The 24,094-nt window shown below is 39.8% G+C and overlaps 1 protein-coding gene across 1 annotated transcript in view; it reads left to right on the plus strand.

The window, feature by feature from the left end:
* Positions 1-3,497: 3,497 nt before the first annotated feature.
* LOC101544608 (maltase-glucoamylase) overlaps positions 3,498-24,094 on the plus strand; it is a 244,248-nt gene continuing 223,651 nt past the window's right edge. The window contains exons 1-2 of the mRNA XM_055129619.1: positions 3,498-3,567; positions 5,144-5,271. Coding sequence (XP_054985594.1) covers positions 3,498-3,567; positions 5,144-5,271 — 198 coding nt within the window. The remainder of the gene's footprint in view (positions 3,568-5,143; positions 5,272-24,094) is intronic.

The following is a 24,094-nucleotide window of genomic DNA, read 5'->3' on the forward strand; positions in this document are numbered from 1 at the left end:
GGTCAGATCAAAATGGAGTAAAGATCTCAACATCAGACCAGAATCCATAAGGTACATTGAAGACAAGGTAGGTAAAACCCTCCACGACATTGAAGCTAAAGTTATCTTCAAAGATGACATGCCACTGACCAAGCAAGTGGAAACTGAGGTAAACAAATGGACTATCTTAAACTAAGAAGCTTCTGTACCTCAAAAGAAACTTTGACCAGAGTACAAAAATGTTCTGTCCCGTGGGACTTAGTCAATGTGGGTAGCCGGGAGAGGGTGCATGAGTGAAAAGGAGACAGACACAAGAAGAAAGAGACAGACACAGACAGACACAGAAGAATGAGACACACACCAGAAGAAAGGGAGCAAGCTCCAATTTTATTTCTCCTAAGCTAGTCTTTTATAATTGATTATATAAGGAAGTGGGCAGAATGGGGGAATAGCAAAGAATGCAAAAGTTTAACAAAACTGGACGTGGGCCCTAACGGCAGTTACCCTGGGCATTGTTCTGCAACTCTCAGAAGGCACATTGATATTTTCCCCAAGAAGCGGTTATTCCTTAGTTACAGGTCAGTTTGTACTGACATAACAGTTCCCAGGCATTGGTTTCTGACGGTTCCCAGGCATTGGTTCCTGGCACAAAATCAGCCTACAGAATGGGAAAAGATATTCACCAATGCCCATCTGATAAGGGGTTGATATCAAGGATATACAGGGCACTGGTTGAACTCTACAAGAAAAAAAACACACAACCCTATTAAAATTATGGTAATAAAATGAACAGAACTTTCTCAAAGCAGAAATCAGACTGACTAAAGTAGCAATTGTAAATAGAGCTGAAAAAATACTCTACATGACTAATCATTAGGGAGATGCAGATCAAAACAACAGTGAGATATTATCTCACACCACAGAGACTGGCCCACATCCAAAAGAACAAAAGCAACTGGTGTTGGCATGGATGTGGAGAGAAAGGGACTCTTCTTCACTGCTGGTGGGAATGCTGACTGGTCAGCCCTTTTGAGAAACAATATGGACATTTCTCAAAAAATTAGAAATTGAGCTCCCACTTAACTCAGTAATACCACATATGGGAATATATCCCGGAGATGCAAAAATGTATAGTAGAAATGACATTTTTATCTGTACTTGTATGTTCATTGCAGCTCTGTTTACAATTGCCAGAATCTGGAAAAAACCCGAGTGCCCACAATCAGATGCCTGGTTAAAGAAATTTTGGTACATCTACACAATGGAATACTATACAGCTGTTAGAAAATATGAAGTCATGAAATTTACATATAAGTCTATCAACATGGAAAGTATCATGTTAAGTGAAATGAGTCAGAAAGAGAGGGATAGACATAGAAAGATTGCACTCATCTGTGTAATATAAAGTAACAGAATGGGAGACTAATACCCAAGAATAGCAGAGATAAGTTCCAGGGTGTTTGCTCTACAGCTTGGAAGCTGACCTCACATGTTGGGGGAAAAGGCAGCTCAGGTATAGAAGGGAACACAAAGTAAAGAGTGTTTGGAGGACCCACTCCAAATAGGAGATGCTGGCTGAAAGTAGACTATAGACCGAACTTGATGGCCACTCAATACCTCTTGCAAACCACAACGCCCAAAAGGAGAGAGAGAACAAAAGGGAATGCCCTGCCACAGAGGCGGGATGGGGGGATGGGGTGCGGCTGCTGGGAAAGATACTGGGATCATTGGTGGTGGAGAATGGGCACGGTGGAGGAATGGGTACTCGATCATTATGTGACTAAAACACAAGCACGAAAGTTTGTAAGTCTGTAACTGTACCTCATGGTGATTCACTAATAAATTTTTTAAGAGAAATAATTTCTCTTGGTTTTTGTTTTTTTTTGTGTATGGGCATACCTGGTGATACTCGCATGGGTCACTCTTGGCTGGACTCAGGAAACCATATGGATATGGGGGATAGAACCTGGATCAGTTGCATGCAAGGCAAGCACCTTGCCTGCTGTTTATTTCAATGATATAGCCAACTTTTCCCAAGTAAAGGCTCATAGGACTATTTTCAAGATAGTTACCAGGTAACAGACAACTACCCTATTTTCTTTAAGGATATTATTCAATGAATAATCCCAAACAAACTTGGGCTCAACTCTTCCTCCTTGACCAGTACAGAATAAGCTTTTCGGCATCCATCTTTGCTTGAGACCGCAAGGAAACCAGCAATAGGGGTCCAATCTGGGGCTACTGTTCCTGCAAATACTTTGGAGTGGTTCACCTACAAAACAATATATTCTTGAAGAATCTATTACTCTGCGGTGCTGGAGTGATAGCACAGCGGGTAGGGCGTTTGCCTTGCACGCGGCCGACCCGGGTTAGATTCCCAGCATCCCATATGGTCCCCTGAGCACCGCCCAGGGGTGATTCCTGAGTGCATGAGCCAGGAGTGACCCCTGTGCATCGCCGGGTGTGACCCAAAAAGAAAAAAAAAAGAATCTATTACTCTGGTTGTTCAGAGAATAAGACATTTCATGATACAGGAAGACTTTTATTCCTTCTGGTGGGGAGAAGCAGTTTGTGGTCACACCCAGTCATCTTCAAGGACTACTCTTGCTCGGCTCTTTGCTTTGGGGTCACTCCTGATGGTCCTCAGAGGACCATATGACTGCAAGGAATTGAACCAGTATTAGCTGCCTGCATGCATAGCAAGTAGTTTTTATTTATTTATTTATTTATTTATTTATTTATTTATTTATTTATTTATTTTATTTTTTGGCTTTTTGGTCAACCCAGTGATGGTCAGGGGTTACTTCCAGCTCTGCACTCAGGAATTATTCCTGGCGGTGCTTGGGGGACCATATGGGATGCCAGGGATCGAACCCGGGTCAGTCATGTGTAAGGAAAACTCCTCCCCTGCTATGCTATCACTCAAGCCCCATAGCAAGTACTTTAATCCTTGCAATATTTATCTGGAACCAAAATGAGTTTACCACCCCTCCACTTCCAAAGTCAATTCTTAAACTCAACATTTTTATCGAAGAGATTTGCATAGGGACAGAGAGAATATGCATGTTTCTGTTAGAGGACTGAACTTAAGTATCACATATTTATACTGAAGTAATGCTGAGCCAAGTTTATGGATGGCTGGTGATAAAAAAATAGCAGATGGAATAAATAGGAAAAAGGGATATGAAGAAGAGGATAAAGAGATTAAAGTTTGTCCAAAATATGAAACTCTGAGGATTATAGGTTTTAGAACAGAAGATTGAATAATGTTGCTTAGGACCTAGCTTCTTAAACTATGAGTTATGACCTCATGGCATATGAAGTAAGTGAAAAACAATGATCTTTAAATGCACTTTAAAATGATTTATTATCAGCAAATGTTTGGTTTTCATGCCAGATTGATATGCGTGAGGTCATGCAAAATTTTCTCCAGCAAAATAGTGTTGTGAGTGGACTGGTTTGGGGAAGGCTGGCAAGGAAGAGATGTGTGCACTCAGTATGACCGTGACTCACCAGCCATGGCATTGAGGGACGTGTCTGTGGAAGCTCCCAGAATATCTGGGCCTCCCATTTTGTGCCACTCCAAAGGTGAGCAGCTGCCACAGCAGGCAGAGCCCCCTTTAGACATCGGTTGTTCTGTTCAGAGGCATAGGCCGAAGTAGTATTCTGAGTCAAGACGGAAAGAGACAGATCATCCAGCTCTCTGAGGTCTGGGCAGGGGGTTAGTCAATGTGATGCTACAACAGCTTCTCATCCCTGATGGAAAACTGTTGGTCAGGATTTCCTTGTGAGCTGTGAGCTGAATGTCTGTTCTCACTGAGTGTCTGCCACCCCCAATTCCCGCACAGCTGCCTCCTATATGTCTTTTTGCTGAGATTTCCATAATTAAGGCCTCTTCTTTTTAACTATAGTCATGGAATTTCACAACATGCCTGGGTCCAGTTTCCTTATCTGTAAAATTGAGGGTGTATATTGCTGAGCTCCAAAGTGCAACATTAAATAGTCCACTTGGGTAGAATGGCTGAGGATTCAGAGGATAGTTTATATCTGGGCTGCTGCTGGGTCAGATTTCTCGATTTTTTTTTCTTTTTGGGTCACACCCGGTGATGCACAGGGGTCATTCCTGGCTCTGCACTCAGGAATGACCCCTGGCCGTGCTCAGGGGACTGTAGGGAATGCTGGGAATCGAACCTGGGTCAGCCATGTGCAAGGCAAACGCCCTCCCCACTGTGCTATCACTCCAGACCCAAATTTCTCGATTTTGTGTTGCAAACAAATACAGTATTTCATGGCTCCTAATTTTACTAGTGGTCAGTGAAATGAGAAAAGTTAAGACAAAAAATAGATTTTTTCAAAAGGATGAACTGATTTCATATATATTATATATGTTATATATTATATATATGTATATTTTGCTTTTTGGGTCACACCCAGCAATACACAGGGGTTACTTCAGGCTCTCCACTCAGGAATTACTCCTGGCGGTGCTCAGGTATCCTGGAATTTGAACCCGGGTTGGCCGTGTGCAAGGCAAACGCCCTACCTGCTATGCTATCGCTCCAGCCCTGATTTCATATTAACAGTCAATCTACTATGAAATGACAGTGTTAATAGGTGGAAAATTTGTTGAAGTTTTCCAGGTAACATATACAAATGTTCTTTGGCCCCATTCCCCCCTCTCCCCTGAATTTTTATTGGTTCATGAAAGCAAATGTTTGGGAACAACAATAACTAATAAAGACTTTAAAAACTATCTGATAAAGCACTGTAGTACTGTATCACTGTCGTCCCGTTGCTCATTGATTTGCTCAAGTGGGCAGCAGTAATGTCTTCATTGTGAGACTTGTTATTGTTCTTGGCATATTGAGTACGCCACGAGTAGCTTACCAGCTCTGCCATGCAGGAGGGATAGTCTCGGTAGTTTGCCCGTCTCTCCAAGAGGGGTGGAGGAATCGAACCTGGGTTGGCCGCATGCAAGGCAAATGCCCTACTTGCTGTGCTATCGCTCCAGTCCATCTGGTAAAGAGTAATTAAAAAATTAATTTTCTAGTCACAGATTGAGATGTTTGTAATCTTAAAAATAAAATATTAGCATCATAATCCCAGCCACCTCCCTCCAGCACCTTTACCTTCCTCTCCCAAGTGTGCCAACTACCCTTACCAGTCACCCAGTCCCCGCACCTGCACCCCAGCCTGGAAGCTGGACCCAAGCTCATCCAGCATCCCATGGGCTGTGCATCCTTCCTCCAGCCGCCGCCCTTCCAGATCTGCGCTGCTACTTTCCTCCCCCAGGTGTGTGGACCCCTATCATCGCCCCCTCATCTGCTCATTCAGAACAGCTTCTAAACCCCTAACCACAAAACCGTGTGGAAAGTAAGAAAGAACTTACTTTCTCTGCACCCCACATTTGAGGAACCAGTTACCCCAGGTCTCACACATACCTATCAATTAGGTACCGCCACTCACAAAGATAGCCTGATTGTAGGGGTCCAAACATACAGTAACATTAGATAAAACTCCAAAACACAAAGTTCACTATAGTAAAACAATGAAGAACCTCTCAAGGCTAATGATTGAAGTTGCTAGCCCAGGTGAAGCAAAAGTAGCAGTGAATTCTATAACCTCTCAGATAAGGAATTTAAAATAGATCTTTTAAACATGTATAAGGAGCTCAAAGAAGCAATGTAATGTACCGCTGATAAAATACAAGAGGATAGGAAAGTGGAGATGAGGAAAATGCAAACAAAAATGCAAGCAGAAATGACAGACCTAAAAAACTTGGTAGGTGAAATGAAAAACTCAGTGGAAGGCCTCAGCAACAGAGTAATAGCTGCTGTGGATAGAATCAATGAGCTCCAAGATGAGGTGCAGCGACTCTCCACACAGCAGCAGAGAATGGAAAAGAGCCTCAAAATAAATCAACAGATGTCAAGTGAAAATCAGGATGAAGCCATGAGGAATAGCATAAGAATTATTGGAGTCCCAGAGAGACAGGAAGAAAGCCCTGATGAAGAATAAACTGTCCAAGACATCATTGCTAAGACATTTTCACAGCTTAAAACCACTTGTGATCAGATCTGGGAGGCCAGAAGAGTTCCAGATAAAAGAAATCCAAATAAAAATACTTCGGCAAGCATCCTGATTAGAATGACAAAATCCAGGACAGAAGTAAAATTCTGAAAACAGCAAGGTCAAAGAAAGAAATTTCTTATGAGGGGGCATCGGCATCCTTAAGATTCACAGTACAGGAAATTGAAGAAACAGAAACCCTCCCAAACAGTTTCTATGAGGCCCATGTCTCCCTAATACCAAAAGCAAACAAAGACACCACACACACAAAAAAGAAAACTACAGGCCAATATCCCTGATGAACACAGATGCAAAGATTCTCAACAAAATATTAGCAAATAGAATTCAACAACTCATCAAAAAGATCATACACCACGACCAAGTGGGATTCATACCAGGAAAGCAAGGATGGTTTAACATTCGGAAATCAATAAACATAATCCATCATATCAACAAAAGAAAAGATAAAAATCATATAACCATATCAATAGATGCAGAGAAGGCATTTGACAAGATCCAGCACCCGTTTATGATGAAAACTCTCGCCAAAATGGATGTAGAAGGGACCTTCCTCAATATAGTCAAAGCCGTTTATCACAAGCCTACAGCAATCATCATCCTCAATGGGAAAAAACTAAGACCCTTCCCTCTGAGAACAGGGACGAAACAAGGATGCCCACTCTCTCCACTTCTGTTTAATATAGTACTTGAAGTACTTGCAATAGCAATTAGGCAAGAAAAAGATATTAAGGGCATTCAGGTAGGAAAGGAAGAAATCAAGCTCTCACTATTCGCTGATGATATGATATTATACTTAGAAAACCATAAAACCTCTACCAAGAAAGTCCTAGAAACAATAAAATCGTATAGTAAAGTTGCAGGATATAAAATCAATACCCCAAAGTCCATGGCTTTCTTATATGCAAATAATGAGAGAGAAGAAAGCAACATGAGAAAAGCAATCCTGTTCACAATTGTGCCTCAAAAAATCAAGTACCTCAAAATCAGCTTAACTAAGGAGGCAAAGGACCTGTATATTGAAAATTACAAAACGCTACTTCAGGAAGTAAAAGAAGACATGAGGAAATGGAAAAATATCCCCTGCTCATGGATTTGAAAAGATAATATTGTCAAAATGGCAATTCTCCCCAAAGCATTGTACAAATTCAATGCGATCCCTATAGGGATACCCTTGTCATTCTTCAAAGAAATAGAGCAAGTGCTTCTGAAATTCATATGGAACAATAAGCCCCCACGAATAGCTAAAGCAATCCTTGGGAAAAAGAAAATGGGAGGAATCAACCTCCCCAACTTCCAACTCTACTACAAAGCGGTAGTCATTAAAACAGCTTGGTACTGGAACAAAGGCAGAGTGGCAGACCAAAGGCAACCCTGGCAGACAGGGTTGAATACTCTGACACACACACCCCAAATATATGACCATCTAGTCTTTGATAAGGGAGCAAGAAATGTGAAGTGGAGCAAGGAAAGCATGTTTAACAAATTGTGCTGGCAAAACTGGACAGCTACATGCAAAAAATTGGGCTTAGACCTCCACCTATCACCATGTTCAAAAGTCAGATCAAAATGGATTAAGGACCTCAACATCAGACCAGCATCGCTAAGGTACATTGAAGCCAAGGTCGGCAAAACCCTCCACGACATTGAAGCCAATGGTATCTTCAAAGCTGACACCCACTGGCCAAGCAAGTGAAAACAGAGATACATAAATGGGACTATCTCAAACTAAGAAGCTTCTGCACCTCAAGAAAAACAGTGACCAAAGTACAAAGACAACCTACAGAAAGGGAAAGGACATTTACGCAGTACCCATCCAATAAAGGGTTTATAGCAAGGATATACAATGCACTGGTTGAACTCCACAAGAAGAAAACTGCCAACCCAATCAAAAAATGGGGTGATGAAATGAACAGAAACTTTCCCAAAGAAGAAATCCGAACGGCTCAGAGGCACATGAGAAAATGTTCCACATCACTAATCATCAGGGAGATGCAGATCAAAACAACCATGAGATATCATCTCACACCACAGAGACTGGCCCACATCCCAAAAAACAAATAGCAACTGTTGTTGGCGTGGATGTTGGGAGAAAGGGACTCTTCTTCACTGCTGGTGGGAATGCCGACTGGTTCAGCCCTTTTGGAAAACAATATGGACAATTCTCAGAAAATTAGAAATTGAGCTTCCATTTGACTGAGCAATACCACTCCTGGGAATATATCCCGGAGATGCAAAAAGGTATGGTAGAGATGATATCTGCATTTCTATGTTTATTGCAGCACTGTTTATAATAGCCACGATCTGGAAAAATCCAGAGTGCCCCAAAACAGATGACTGGTTAAAGAAACTTTGGTATATATACACAATGGAATACTATGTAGCTGTCAGAAAACATGAAGTCATAAAATTTGCATATAAGTGGATCAACATGGAAAGTATCATGTTGAGTGAAATGAGTCAGAAAGTAAGAGACGGACATAGAAAGATTGCACTCATATGTGGAATATAATATAACTGAGAATTACAAGTTTGCAGTGATGCAATTTCTGGCAGATATTTCTCTGGACTTAGTTACTAAAATACTAAAATGCAGAAACCCAAAACCGTGAGGCCACTAGTGCGGTCAGTCAACCTCATATCTTTTCATTCTCAGCAATGGAAAACAAATTATAAAATGCTTCCTTTTCAGCAGGTCCGACTGCAGGGGGGAGAAACTCCAAACAATAATAGTGAGTTTTGTTGAAATATTGAATGTAATCAAAGTAAAGTGAAAGTAAAGTGAAATTTATCAGTTACACAGGCAGGGGTGGCTAGGGGCATGGGGGGCAGGGTGGAGCTATACTGTGATTCTTGGTGGTGGAATATGTGCACTGGTGAAGGCATGGGTGTTCGAACATTGTATAACTGAGACTTAAACTGAAAACTTTGTAACTTTCCACATGGTGACAGTAAAAAATTTTAAAAATAAATAATAAATAACACATAAAAAATAAGTACATGTTACCACATCACAAAAAAAGAGAGAGAGTAGATAAAGGACCAAACATTATAGCCTCTTAGTATCTTTATTGCAAACCATAATGCCCAAAAGTAGAAAGAGAGTACAGGGGAAATTGTCTGCCATAGAGGCAGGGGGAGGGTTGAGGAGGGGGTGGATACTGGGGACATTGGTGGTGGAAAATGTGCACTGGTGGAGGGATGGGTGTTTGATCATTGTATGACTAAAACTCAAACATAAAAGTTTTGTAACTGCATCTCATGGTAATTCAATAAAAAACAAAAATGAAAGCAGAACAGCTGAGAAAAAAACACAAAAAATGTTGAAGCAATAGTGTTTTCTGTGACAATCAGTCTGATTGTACTGCACTTTGGGTCACTAAAGACTTTGAATGGTTCTCTCTCATCTGAATGCAAGTATCACATGACATAAAAAGTAACGATTCTTCTATATATTCAAATAATGTAGAAAATTTTTATTTTACTTTGTGGAACATTTTTTAATGAGATAAATATTGTCCTCAACATTTTATATTAAAGGAGTAAGCATAAGTGAACTCAAAGGTCTTTTACCTCTGTAGTCATAGCAAAAGCTTAAAGAATGTTAGTCATTGTAATTGACAATAACATATCTCTGGACTATCAAAGATAATCGAGGTTCACCTAACATAAAATAATAATTTCCCCAAGGGAGAACTTGAAAGTAATACATTAATTGTAGAGAACTTTATAACTACACTTATGACAAAGAATGAATCATCCGGACCAAACTATCAACAAGGAAATAATGTCCTCAAGGGACCCATTAGATAAGAAAGACTTAATAGATAAACATTTACAAATTTCTTAATAAGATACGTTCTGATAAATTATTCATTGCTGTCCAAGTTTCATTGGGTGTGATTACATGAATCTAGATTGTTGGACCTACTGTATATGTAGGCTAACTGATTCAGCCTATTGAAACTACTGCCTTAGACCCTTAGGTATCTGATCATTTAACCTTCAATAAAGAGACTAAATGTGAAGTGGAGCAAGGAAAACCTCTTTAACAAGTTGTGCTAAAACTTTTCAGCTACATGCAAAAAAGAAAAATGAATTCACACCTCTTCCTAACAACATGCCCAAAAGTCAAATCAAAATGGATTAAAGACCTTAATATCAGACCTGAATTCATACAGTAAATAGAGGAAAATGTAGGCAGAATTCTTCATGATATTGAAGTTAAAAGCATCTTCAAAAATGGAACAACACTGACCAAGCAAGTGTAAGCAAAGATAAGCAAATGGTGCTATATTATAGTAGAAATTTCTGCACCTCAAAAGAAATGATGACCAGGATATAAATAACACGTCACAGAATGGGAGAAATTTACCCAACACCCATATGATAAGGGGTTAATATTGAAGATGTAAAAGACACTGATAGAATTTTACAAGAAAAAAAATACATCAAAAAATGGGGAGAAGAGGTGAACAGAAATTTCCTCAAAGAAGAAATACAACGGGCCAAAAGACACATGAAAATTCTCTGCATCACTAAACATTAGGGAAATGCGAAACAACAATGAGATATCTCACATCAGAGACTGGCACATATCAAAAAACACAAGAACAACCAGTACTATTGTGGATGTGGGGAGAAAGGGACTCTGTTCGCTGCTGGTAGGAATGCTGACTGGTTCAGACTTTCTGGAAAACAATATGGACATTCCTACAAAATTAGGAAGTGAGTTTACATTTGACCCAGATACCCTACTTCTTGGGGCTGGAGCGATAGCATGGCAGTAGGGCATTTGCCTTTCACGCGGCCGACCCGTGTTCGATTCCCCCGCCCCTCTCGGAGAGCCCGGTAAGCTACCGAGAGTATCTAGCCCGCATGGCAAAGCCTGGCAAGCTACCCTTGGTCTATTGGATATGCCAAAGACAGTAACAATAAGTCTCACAATGAGAGATGTTACTGGTGCCCGCTCGAACAAATCGATGAGCAATGGGATGACAGTGACAGTGACAGAGACCCTACTTCTTGGAATATACCCCAAGGGCCCTAAGACAAAATGAAGAAAAGACATTTGCACCCCCTATATCCCTTGCAGTACTATTCACAATAGCCAAACTCTGGAAACAACCCAAGTGTCCGAGAATATATGGCTGGACAAAGAAACTATGGTGCATATATACAATGGAATATTACTCAACCATAAGAAAAGATAAAGTCATAAAATTTACTGCTAAATCAAATGACCAAGGGATTATCACTCTGAGTGAAACCAGTCAAAAGGAGAAATACCTACACAGAGTGGTCTCTCTCACACGTGGGATATAAATAAACATATTGGGGACTAACAAATACCCACCCCCTAACGAACAACCAAACTTTTAATATTTTTTGGAGTACATATTACTAACCTTCTTGGTGGGGCTGTTTGCCCAGTTACAAGGGCAAAGAAGTTACACTTCTGATTTCAATCTGATTTCAACATTTAAAGCACTCAACATAGACAGACATACAGAAACACGACAAAAATCACATGCACATGTGCATTCATTCATACTTGATCGATCGATCTGACCCTCCAAGAACCAGGGAAGAAAAACTGACAGAGAAAGGAAGGGAAGTCCCCAGGGTAATAATTCCCTGTTGGCCAATTGGGAATATCCCCCCTTGCTCATTCTCACTAGATTGTCTCCTACTTGTTAAAATTGGGTCAAAAGAGAAGCGCTTCTGTTTTTACAAAACCGGCAAAAATTTTTAAAGAAGGAATCCATATTGCAATTTTTTCATTTGCTCACACCAAGTTTTTGCAACTAATCTCATCCCCATAGGGTGATAGCTATTGGAGCAATATATGGCTGGATGACTGCCATGTCTCCATCAGGATCGCTACAATGAAGAGGTTGCACACTGTTGAACATCAGTGACCACTCCCATACCAGAAAAAGTAACGTCCACACAACGCTTTTGCCAAACCATAGGCCAATGATGAGAGGTGACAACAGTAACATCAGCACCTGAACCTAACATACCCTCCAGTTTTGTCCCATCCTCAAAGGTCATGACTAAAGTAGGCTTATCATCAGTAATCTCTTTTGCCCAAAATATTTCTGCATTAGTACTTCCAAAATTACCTTTTCTTTTCATACCTGTATTTTTTCCTAGTATGCATGGAAGCAAAAGCAGTTGAGCAATACGTTTCCCTTCAAATATTCTGATATCCACTTGAACAGTGACTATAATTAAGATTTCATTCAGAAAATCATTGTCGATGAGTCCCACTTTTATGTTAATACTTCGCAAAGTCATACTGCTTCTGCCAAGGATCAATCCTTTTGTTCCTTTTGGAAGGGGGCCATAAACATTAGTTGGGATTTTATAAATTTTATTAGGAGTCAGAAACAAATCCTGTAAAACTGAAATATCAGTGGCTACACTTCCTTCTGTTGCTCTCATAAGGTCAATGTAAGACAGTTTTTTTGCCAATGCTACTTCATTTTGCAGGGGTTTCAAGATAACGCCACTCCTTTAGACAAGTCTTATTAACAGCTTCTAAAATGTTTGCCTCCAAATGGACTTGTTCTTCCTCTAAATCCCACTTGCCAGTGCCTAAAATCTGGTTCACAGTGATATCAACATGTTTTGGTGTTTTAATTCTAGCAAATTTCTCAACCTCTTCTCTCCACCAAGGTTTAAATTGTACCTATTGAGAATTTTCTAACACTGCCTTTGCAAGAGTTTCCCAATCAAGCAGAATTATAGTATGAGTTTCTGCAAAATTTTCAAGAAGGGCTGGCACATAGTTAGAAGTAACACCATAGGTTGTCACAGCTTGCTTAAGCAAGGAAAGAAACTTAAAAGGGACAGGCTCATATTCCCCTGCCTGTCTTTTTCTTTGCACATCAGGATTACAAACGACTGGAAAAGTCATAAACTGAGCAGGCTGTTGACTCAATTTTGCCTTCTATAAAGGAGCTTCAGATTTTTGCATCAGAGAATGCAACTCAGGAGTAAGCTTAAAACAGCAACACAGAGACCCCTCTTCCCTATTCTTATATAAGCGAGAGGAAGGAACTGCCAAAGGGTCAGGATCAGTGATACCCTGTACAGCAGGCATTATCCTTCTTTCAGAAGGGTGGTGCATCTCAAGGTACTTCATTTGACTAATTAATTTATCTAATTTTTTATTAACTTTTCTCAATTCTTGGACGTTTACAACCTCTTTTAAAACCAAATTCTCTGTGTCTGACTCAAAGCTGTCAGACTCAAACCGGGCAGATGAATCATCAATTTGATATGAATCACCAGATAATATAGATGCTGTCGGCTTAGCACAAAATTTAGGCTGAATCAAAGATTCTTTCCCACTCTTCTCCTCTAACACAGGAGTTTCTCTGTAAATTGATTTGAAAACTTGTGCATGATGCAACCTTTCCCCTACTTTTCCCCATAATTTTAAATTAAATTGTTTCCTATCTTTTTGCTTAAACTAATGACAGTACCTTTTTACCCTCTCAAGAGGGCATAGTTTTACCTGTTTCTTCACTGGCAGACCAGCTGCTTTTGTTAGAGAGTTCCGGATGTCAACATAGGTATCCTGCTGTGATATTACAGAATTCCCCACTGCCCTTTTTTCCCTTTCTTCATTTATTCTTTATTTTTCTCCCTTTCTTTATTCTTTTCTTCTTTTCCCTTTCTTTCTTCCTATCTTTCTTTATTCCCATTCTTTATCTTTTTCTTCTATCTATACTTCTTTATTTCTTTCTCCCTTTCTTTTTTCTTTCTTCTATTTCTTTTTATATTTATTCCTCCCTTTCTTTCTTTTTCCTTATTTCTTTCTAACTATATTTTTATTCCCTTTCTCTCTTTTTTCTATCCTTTCTTTCTTTCTATCCATACTTATTTCTCGCTTTTTCTCCTTCTTCCTTCTTTCTTTCTTTCTTTTTAAATTTTTTTTTATTAGTGAATCACCATGAGTTACAGTTACAAACTTATGAACTTTCATGTTCGCATTTTGTTTATATCCCTCCACCAGTGCCCAGTCCCCTCCACCAATGTTCCCAGTATCCCTCCCACCCACCCACCCCATCTCCCTGACCCCACTCCACCTCTGTGGCAGGGCATTCCCTTTTGTTCTCTCTCTCTCTTTTTGGGTGTTGTAGTTTGCAACAGAGGCAATATGTGGCCATAGTGTTTGGTCTATATTCTATTTTCAGAGTGCCTCTCCCATCCCATGCGGGTCCTCAAACCACACTTTACCTGGTGTTCCCTTCTCTATGTGAGCTGCCCCTTCCTCCAGCATGTGGGGCCAGCTTCCAAGCCTTGGAGCCAACCTCCTGGTACTTATCTCTACTATTCTTGGGAGTTAGTCTCCCATTCTGTTACTTTATATTCCACAAAAGAGTGGAATATTTCTATGACTGTCCCTCAATTTCTGACTCATTTTACTTAACATGATACTTTCCATGTTGATTCACCTATATGAAAATTTCATGACTTCATCTTTTCTAACAGCTGCATAGTATTCCATTGTGTAGATGTACCAAAGTGTCTTTAACCAGTCATCTGTTCTTGGGCACTTGGGTTTTTTCCAGATTCTGGCTATTGTGAACAGTGCTGCAATGATCATATAGGTGCAGATGTCACTTTTACTATAATTTTTTGCATCTCCGGGATATATTCCCAGAAATGGTATTGCTGGGTCAAATGGGAACTCAATTTCTAATTTTTTGAGAAGCGCTCATACTGTTTTCCAAAAGGGCTGAACCAGTCGGCATTCCCACCAGCAGTGTAGGAGGGTCCCTTTTTCCCCATATCCTCGCCAACAGTGGTTGCTTTTGTTCTTTTGGATGTGTGCCATTCTCTGTGGTGTGATGTGGTATCTCATGGCTGTTTTGATCTGCATCTCTCTGATGATTAGTAATGAAGAGCATTTTTTCATGTGCCTTTTTTGCCATTTGTATTTCTTTCTTGAGAAAATTTCCGTTCATTTCCATCCCCCATTTTTTGATGGGGTTGGCAGTTTTCTTGTAGATTCCAACCAGTGCCTTGTATATCCTTGATATCAGCCCCTTATCTGATGGGTATTGGGTGAATATTCTTTCCCTTTCTGTAGATTCTTTGTACTTTGGTCACTGTATCTTTTGCAGTGCAGAAGTTTCTTAGTTTAATATAATCCCATTTATTTATCTCTGTTTCCACTTGGTTGGTCAGTGGCATGTCATCTTTGAATATACCAATAGCTTCAATGCCGTGGGGAGTTTTGCCAACCTTGTCTTCAGTGTACCTTATGGATTCTGGTCTGATGTTTAGGTCTTTAATCCATTTTTATCTGAATTTTGTGCATGGTGATAGGTCTAGATCTAAACCCATTTTTCACAAGTGGTTGTCCAGTTATGCCAGCACCATTTGTTGAAGAGGCTTTCTTTGCTACACTTCACATTTCTTGCTCCCTTATCAAAGATTAGATGTCCATACAATTGGGATTGTGTGTAGGGATATTCCACCCTGTTCCATTGGTCTGCGGATCTGCCTTTGGACCAGTACCATGCTGTTTTGATTATTACTGCTTTATAGTAGACTTTGAGGTTGGGGAGGGTGATGCCTCCCATCGTCCTTTTCCCAAGAATTGCTTTAGCTATTTGTGGGCGTTTATTGTTCCATATGAATTTCAGAAGTGTTTGCTCCATTTCTTTGAAGTTTTTCATGGGTATCCTTATAGGGATTGCATTGAATCTGTACAGTGCTTTGGGGAGTATTGCCATTTTGACAATGTTCATTCTTCCTATCCATGAGCAAGGAATATGTTTCCATCTTCCTTTCTTTCTATCTATATTTGTTTATTCCATTTCTTTCTCCTTTTCTTCTTCTTCCTTTCTTTCTATCGATATTTCTTTATTTCCTTCCCTTTCTCTTTTTCTTCTTCCTTTCTATCTACATTTCTTTATTCCCTTTCTCTTTTTCTTCTTCCTTCCTTTCTTTCTGTCTATATTTCCTTATTCCCTTTCTTTCTCTTTTTATTCTTTTTCCTTTCTTTCTTTCTACCTACATTTCTTTATTTCCTCTCTCTTTTTCTTCTTCTTCCTTCCTTTCTATCTTTCTATCTATATTCCTTTATTCCCTTTCTTTCTCTTTTTTCTTCATCTTCCATTCTTTCTATCTATCTTTATTTCTTTCTCCCTTTTTTCTCTTTCTTCTTTCTATATTTCTTTATTCCCTTTCTTTCTCCTTTTCTTCTTCCTTTCTATCTATATTTCTTTATTTTTTATTTCTCTTTTTCTTCTTCCTTTCTTTCTATTTATATTACTTTATTTCTTTATTTATCTCTCCCTTTCTTTATTTCTTCCATACCAGGCCTTTATCTTCGAGCCTCACATTGGGCACCACCATATGTTGCACTAAGGTTTGGTTAGACAGTCTCAGGCATAAAAATATGCACGCGAAAGAAATATTTTATGGAAGATCACAAACTGTCTCTGATGTTGTGCTGTGCCCCAGAGCAGCCTGTTCAACCCCTTTTATTAACTAGCTTAATGTTCTTACCAATAACATTCGATGACATAGACAGAATATGCAAATTAACTTAAGTCAACCAAAACAGTATCAAAGTCAGTTACATAACCGGAAGCATAGTCAGTTAAAGTAACAGTAACAGAAAAACAATTTTAACATCCAAGTCTAGCTAGGCCTGAGATTGTGAGATGTTGTACACCAACACACATACACAATGGAATTCTATGAAGCTATAAGAGGGCAAAATCATGCAATTTGCCTCTATATGGATGGAATTAGAGGGTGTCATGCTTAGCAAAGTCATTCGGGAGAAAGGGGATAGACGATATATTTATTTCTCAGTGTGTGTTAAATATAAAAGTACTAAGGGAGCAAAATGGTCAAAGACAACAGAACTGGACAGTAGTCCTCAGAACCACATTAAGGTGAAAGATGACTTGGAGAGGAGGGGCTTTTGGGACATTGGTGTAGGGAAATGTTCACTCAAGTGGGAGTATGAAGACAGAATGATGTATGCATGAGATATCATTAATAGTATTTTAAATCACACTATTTCAATTTTTTAAATATAATACTTTTAGACAAAACAAATTGTGAATACCACATATCAAAAATCTATGGGAGGGCTGGAGTAATAGCACATCGTGTAGGATGTTTGCCTTGCACGCAGCCAACCCAGGTTCGATTCCCAGCATCCCGTATGGTCCCCTGAGCACCGCCAGGGGTAATTCTTGAGAGCAGAACCAGGACTAACCCCTGTGCATTACCAGATGTGACCCAAAAAACAAAGAAAAATTTAAAAAAATTTTTTTTAATCTATGAGATACAATAGTAGTGCTAACAGGCAAATTTACAGTGACATAGGCATATATCAAGATCAGGAAAAATCTTTTAAAGATCTATACCTAAATAGCTAGAAAAAGAACATGTTAATGGAAAGTAATTTTTCTTGTGTATAGAGCTTGTGATCATTATATAATGTCCACTCTGTTTTCTATTATCATTTTTAGGTCAAAGTCTATTTTGTCAGCTCTAAATATAACTTTTCCTGATAATTCAGCCTACTGTTCCCACGTAACTTTTTCAACCTTTGACTTTGGGTCTGTGTTTGCTATAATAGTTCAAATGAGTCTCTTATAAACAGAAGTTGGTTTCAATTTTCTGATCCATTCATCCATACAGCCTGTATTTTTTTAATTGGTTAGTTCAAGTCCAGTAATTTCTCCATTGTGAGACTTGTTGTTACTGTTTTTGGCATATCGAATAAGCCATGGGTAGCTTGCCAGGCTCTGCCATGCAGGAGGGATAGTCTTGGTAGCTTGCCAGGCTCTCTGAGAGGGACAGAGGAATCGAACCTGAGACGTTACTGGTGCCCGCTCAAGCAAATCGATGAACAATAGGAATTCAATGTCATATTTTGTATGTGTTGTGAATGTATAGTCTTTTTTTCTTAAACTGTGTGGTGTGGTGGTGGTGATGGTGTGTGTTTGCGTGCACGTGTGCTCAGGGTGTACCATACCCATCCATACCTAACCATCCCCAACAGGTGCTATCCCAAGCTCATGTTTGGAAATCACTCCTTAGCAGTACCTGGGCAACCCTGAAGTTCTGGATATTTGAGCTAGGCCTCTTGTATACAAACCATGAACTCAGACTATTGAGTTATTTCTCCATCTCCACATTTCTTTAGTGTTTTATATAAGACCATTTAGTGTACTTGGAGTGCTAATTTCATGACCAATAACTTCTTTAGCTGTTGTTTGTCAGAACAGTTTTGTATTTCACCATTGAATTTGAATAATGACTCAGCTGAACGAAGTATTCTTGTTTGGATACCTAATTGATTCAGTTTGTTGAATACAGCATAACACCCCTTCTAGACTGTAGGATTTCTTTTTTTTAATTAATAGTTTATTTTTAATTAGTGAGTCAACATGAGGGTACAGTTACAGATTTATACATTTTTGTGCTCATGTTTCTCCCTTACAAAGTTTGATAACCCATCCCTTCACCAGTGCCTATTCTCCACCACCAGTAAACCCAACATACCTCCCCCCCTCCCCAGTCCCGTCTCCCCCCACCCCACACTGCCACTATCATTAGACAGATCTGTTTGATTTATTTTGTTTTAGATCACACCCTGTAGCACTCAGGGTTTAATTCCAGGTTCTTCACCTGTTTTCATTTTTGAAAAGTTCTGTAATAGGTAATGTGGGGGTTTGCTCTTCCTTCTTTCAAAATAGCATCTCTATCTTAAAATAGAAATATTTTTCAAATTTTAAATAGCAGCTCTTGCCATTTTAATTACAATGTATCTTGGGGTTTTCCTGCTTTTAATTATTCTTATTAGTATTCTTTGACTTCCATGGATCTGGAAATCTAAATTGATCTTCAAATTGGGGAAGGTTTTAGCTATAATTCACTTTTCATCAAAAATTTTTTCTCTACCCATATCTCTCATCTTTTCTTCTAATCCTCCATAAGTTAAATGTTTTTTCTCTTCTTGTTGATTCATAGATCTCTGATTTTTTCTTCTTTTTATTGTCTTGGGTGATTTTCTGTATCCTGTCTTCTACTCACCAGTTCATTCTTCTGCTTCTGTCATTTTGATACTAATTCCTCTTATTGTGCTTTATTTATTCTCTGGCTATGGTTTTTAGATCAGCAACTGCTGATTGAAGTATTTTCCAACTTCCTCTTTGCTTGTTCAAGCTCTCCTCTATTTTTTTTGAATTTCTGATGAAATTTATTCTTTCAATGCAATTCTTAGCTCTTTGTTCTTCAAATAGTTTATTATGTTCACTTTTCCATTTCCTTCTTTCATTCCAGTATAAAGAAGATTAACTTATTTCATGTGCCATCTTATTTTAATATTCTCATATGTCCCATTGTATATTGCTTTCCCATTGTATTATTGGTACATTCTAGAGAATTTGATGAGATGACTTTCCAGGAGCGCTCATTATTTACCTTCAACTGAATCTATTTGACAACTTAAATCAGTTGTTGAATACCTTAATTCATTTCATTAAAAAATACATTTCAGGAACTAGAGATAAAGAGACAAGGTACTTGCTTTGCAAACAGCCAACTCAGGTTTGCCCTCCAGCATTGAATACGGTCCCCCAAGCACCGCCAGGAGTTATTCCTGAGCACAAAGCCAGGAGCACTTCCAGGTGTGGCAAAAAAATTCCCCGCCCCCCCGGCCCCCCCACACACAGACACACAGACATACACAGAGAGACACACACAAATACATTTCAGAAGGCAAAAGGATTTCCCTTACCTAGGACCTGCCAGGTTAGGAATCTTTGACCTATGATCAGCCAAGCTGGGCCTCTTTCTTTTTTTTTCTTTTTTAATAATACTTAAAATCATGAAGTACTAGGAGACAAATTTTAAATCTAGCCATGTTTAATCCATGAGTTTATAACAGAAGGGGGATGGTGGAAAGCTGCTCCTTGTTCTCTACCTCTCTGTATCTCGGGAACCTTTTAGACTTCCTCTAGGCTGCACTAAGAGGTCACGCCACACAACAGAGAGGAAGACCTGGTGAAACTGCATCCAGATCCACCTGCAGCTACGAATGCAAACTAGGAAAGATTCCATTACATGGGAATCCGTCTCAGAGCCCAGATTTGCCTGCAAATTTGTTTTCCTGCGTAAAAACACAAAGCAAGCTATACCCATCAGGAGGTGAACCTTGCATAGAAATAGGAGTAAATTCAATCCAAAGAGGTAATGGGAGCATGCAAGTGTTTTTTTCCTGAAAAAAAAAATAGGTGAAAAGACAGGACCTGTGGCTAGGGGGACATCATTTGCACGCATAAGACATTACTTGGATCCCCAGCACTGCACTGGTCCCAGCCCTGCCTGGTGTGGCCCTGGTGCTAAAGAAACTCTATGTGCAGAGTTCCAAGTTCCTGGAGGTTCTTGGAGCTGCAGGGCCTGATCAGCACTGCATCCTCAAGCTCTAGCATTCAGCAGTCTAACCTGGGGAACCACCTGCGGCATCATCAGGAGTCAATCCAGAGTCCCATGAACACTGCTTGGAAGGTCTAAAAATAAAATAATCAAAATGGCAAGTCACAGAAGATTTAGTCCATTCTTGGAGCTGTTCACCCGGCGTTAACGCAGTCAAACTAGTTTCAGTTCTGCCCAGTGGAGCTGGTCACAGAGAATGAGAGACACACAATAATTGTTCAGGCAGCAGTAAGCTTTCCTCAGGAGCCCCAAGCAAAGGGGCTGGTGGGCTTTTTTTTTTTTAATTTTACAGCATCACCTTCTCCCATAGGTCATTGTTTCTAGTTAGCATATGTTAAGGGACTAGAGAGATAGTACAGCTGGTAGGGTGTTTGCCTCGCACAGGTCAAACTGGGTTCAATCCCTGGCATCCCATTTGGTCCCCCAGGCACCAACAGGAGTAATTACTGAGTGTAGAACCAGAGGTAACCTCTAAGCATCACTGTACCCTATTATGACCTCCCCCCAAAATAATAAAGAATAAATAAATAAAACCATATATGTTAAGAACAAAGACTAGAACATTACATACCTGTAGTTATAGGGTGATAAGCAATTAGGAAGCACCTTTAATGTGCAGCTTCAAAAGGGATGTACATGATAAACTTTTGGTACCTGTATTGCAAATCACAATGCACAAAAGGAAAGAGGTGGGGGGTGGAGAGAGAGAACAAAAGTGACTGTTGTAAAAGCAGAGGGTGAGAGGAAGTGCAGGGAAGAGGTATTGGTATGAGGGAAATGGGGGAGGGGGCATTGGTGATGGGAAATGTATAGCAGTGAAGGGGAGGGTGTGGAACATTGTATGACTGAAACCCACTCAGAAACAGCTTTGTAACTGTCTATCTCACAGATTCAATTTTTTATAATTTATATGCAAATCTAGCATTATTTTATTATTTCAGAGCTGGCATGAAATTATGTAATGTTCCTATATTTTATGCTAATAAATTGTTTTTTTTATTAGTGGATCACCATGAGTTACAGTTACAAACTTGTGAACTTTCACATTTGCATTTTGTTTATATCCCTCCACCAGTGTCCAGTCCCCTCCACCGATGTTCCCAGTATCCCTCCCACCAGATTCAATTTTTTAAAAGCGTAGCTTCAAAGTTACGACACCCTCCTCCTAAGCCCTAGAGTGAAGTTTCCTGTTTAGCTATATGTTTTCAGCCATCCAAAATTCTATCTAAACTTTTTTTACTCAAGGGACCATCTGGATATTGGGGTTTTCATTAGGGACACTGTCACTGTCATCCCATTGCTCATTGATTGGCTCAAGCGAGTAAGGGTACTATTTCCTAAGTATTATGATTTTGGATCTTTATTTCTGGGCATCCAACTAACTCAAAATTTAGTATATTCAGTGGTGATTTAATTTGTTTAAAAATACTTAAAGCATGAGTATAATGGAATCCTAGTGAAGGCTTGCAATTTGAATTAGAGAGATGGAACAGCAAATGCATATGCCATGCTTGACGTCTGGACCAGTAAACCAGCATCGTTTTCAGGCTATCTTGAGCAAATCATCAATTAAAGCTCAGCCTTGTCATCTATTAAATAATGATAGTATCATAAATAGTACATAGAGTGTCTATTAAAATTAAATGAAAAAAATAGATAGCATATAAGAATATTTGTCAGGGCTGGAGTGATAGCACAATGGGTAGTGCGTTTGCCTTGCATACAGCCAACCTGGGCTCGATTCCCGTCATCCCATGTGGTGTCCCCCCAAACACCACCAGAAGTAATTCCTGAGTGCACATTGCCGGGTGTGACCCAAATAGAAAAAATTAAAAAAGAACATTTGTTGTAGGATAACATGGGGTTTTCCTTTTAGCCTTGCCTCAGGGAACTTCGTTTACCTTAAAGCAATGTCCTTTCTGTATGGACACAGGAAGACAGTTAATAATATGCTTTGTAACTTGTGAGCGATTGACTCCAATAATATTTACTCCTGGGCATCTTCTTTCTCCACTCAGTTGCCCTTATTTCCTAGCACCCCAAAAGCAGGGTCCTGACGAGGGACAAAATGGACCCAGGGCAAGCTGTGAGCTACCCTGGCTTCGAAATGACCCAGGCCAAAGCACCACAATACTCAACTGTAAGCTGAGAGCATGGTCATAGACAAATGTTGTCATGATCCAAAAGTAACAACAAGACTAGGACCCTGCTGGGGTTAGGAAGACTAACCTGGTCTGAGGACTGTGGTGTGGAATATACAGTGAATGTCCTCAGGAAGAACCAAACTTTAAATCTGATATATCCCTTACTGTGCTCATACAGAATGACATTGCTAGAAATATTAGAAGTAAATTTACTATAACTAAGTGGATTACTAGCTGAGGAAGGAAGAAAGGGACACACCGTGACACACCCTTGTTTGGACCCCACCTTGAATGGATCACCTACTAATCTCCTTAGATGAGATTTTGTTAATCTCCTTGAGAAATGGTCTTACCCTTCTTTGTTGATTTGTTAACGTTCAACCCACCTTTGTGTTAGTGCTCTATGTAATTTGCTATATAAACTAAGTCTGTGAGGAAGATGGGGAGACAGAAGAAGAAGGAAGACAGGGTAAACAGAAGAAGACAAGGGAGACAGAAGAAGGCAGGGAGACAGAAGAAGAAGACAGAAGAGACAGAGAAGGAGACACACGAGAGGACACTGGAGAAGAACAGAGCAGACACAAAAGCAGAGGCAGAGAGAGGGGGAAAGAAATCAGAGGAGATACTACAGAGACAGAGACAGAGATAGAGAGACAGACAGAAGAGAGCACAGCGGCACACACAGAAGCAGAGAGCACAAGGAGGAGTCATCCGATCCGGTCCATACACAGTAATTGGTCGAGAACACCGAACGCGAGTGGCACATGTGAGAGAGAATTGCCCCAAGTGCCCTTGGACAACAGAACATGACACATATCGTCTCTCCCTCCTGTGCATGCCGCCTTTGTAATTTTTTACAGTTTGTCAAAAAGGAAATTTCAACACAAACCTAAGCTATCATTATTATCATCATCACAGCAATTGGTCACAAAGAACTGTATAGAAACAGTCATGGCATAATGTAAAAATCATTCTATTTAAAAAATAAATATAAAGTGCACTCTATCTGAAAATAATGATCATCATTTCCAGACCAAAACATGTGTTTAGAAAACTGAAAACTTCAAACCAGGCCAGAACTATAGTACAGCCGGTAGAGCGTTCGCCTTTCATGTGGCTGACTCGAGTTCAATCCCTGGCATCCCATATGGTCCCACAAGCACTGCCAGGACTAATTCCTGAGTGAGTGCAGAGCCAGGAGTAGCCCCTGAGCATCACTGGGTATGACCCAAAAGAGCAAAGAAAGAAGAAAAAGAAAACTTCAAAGCCCTCACAGTGGTATCAGTTGTTTGAGCTCTTTCTGCTTGAGACCTGACGTGCACCTGAGCCTAGCATGTGTCTCATCTCACAGCTTTGGTGCATACAGGACACAGCACAGAGGAAATGGAATAATG

This window comes from Sorex araneus, chromosome 1 (genome assembly GCF_027595985.1).
Source record: "Sorex araneus isolate mSorAra2 chromosome 1, mSorAra2.pri, whole genome shotgun sequence".
NCBI lineage: Eukaryota > Metazoa > Chordata > Mammalia > Eulipotyphla > Soricidae > Sorex > Sorex araneus.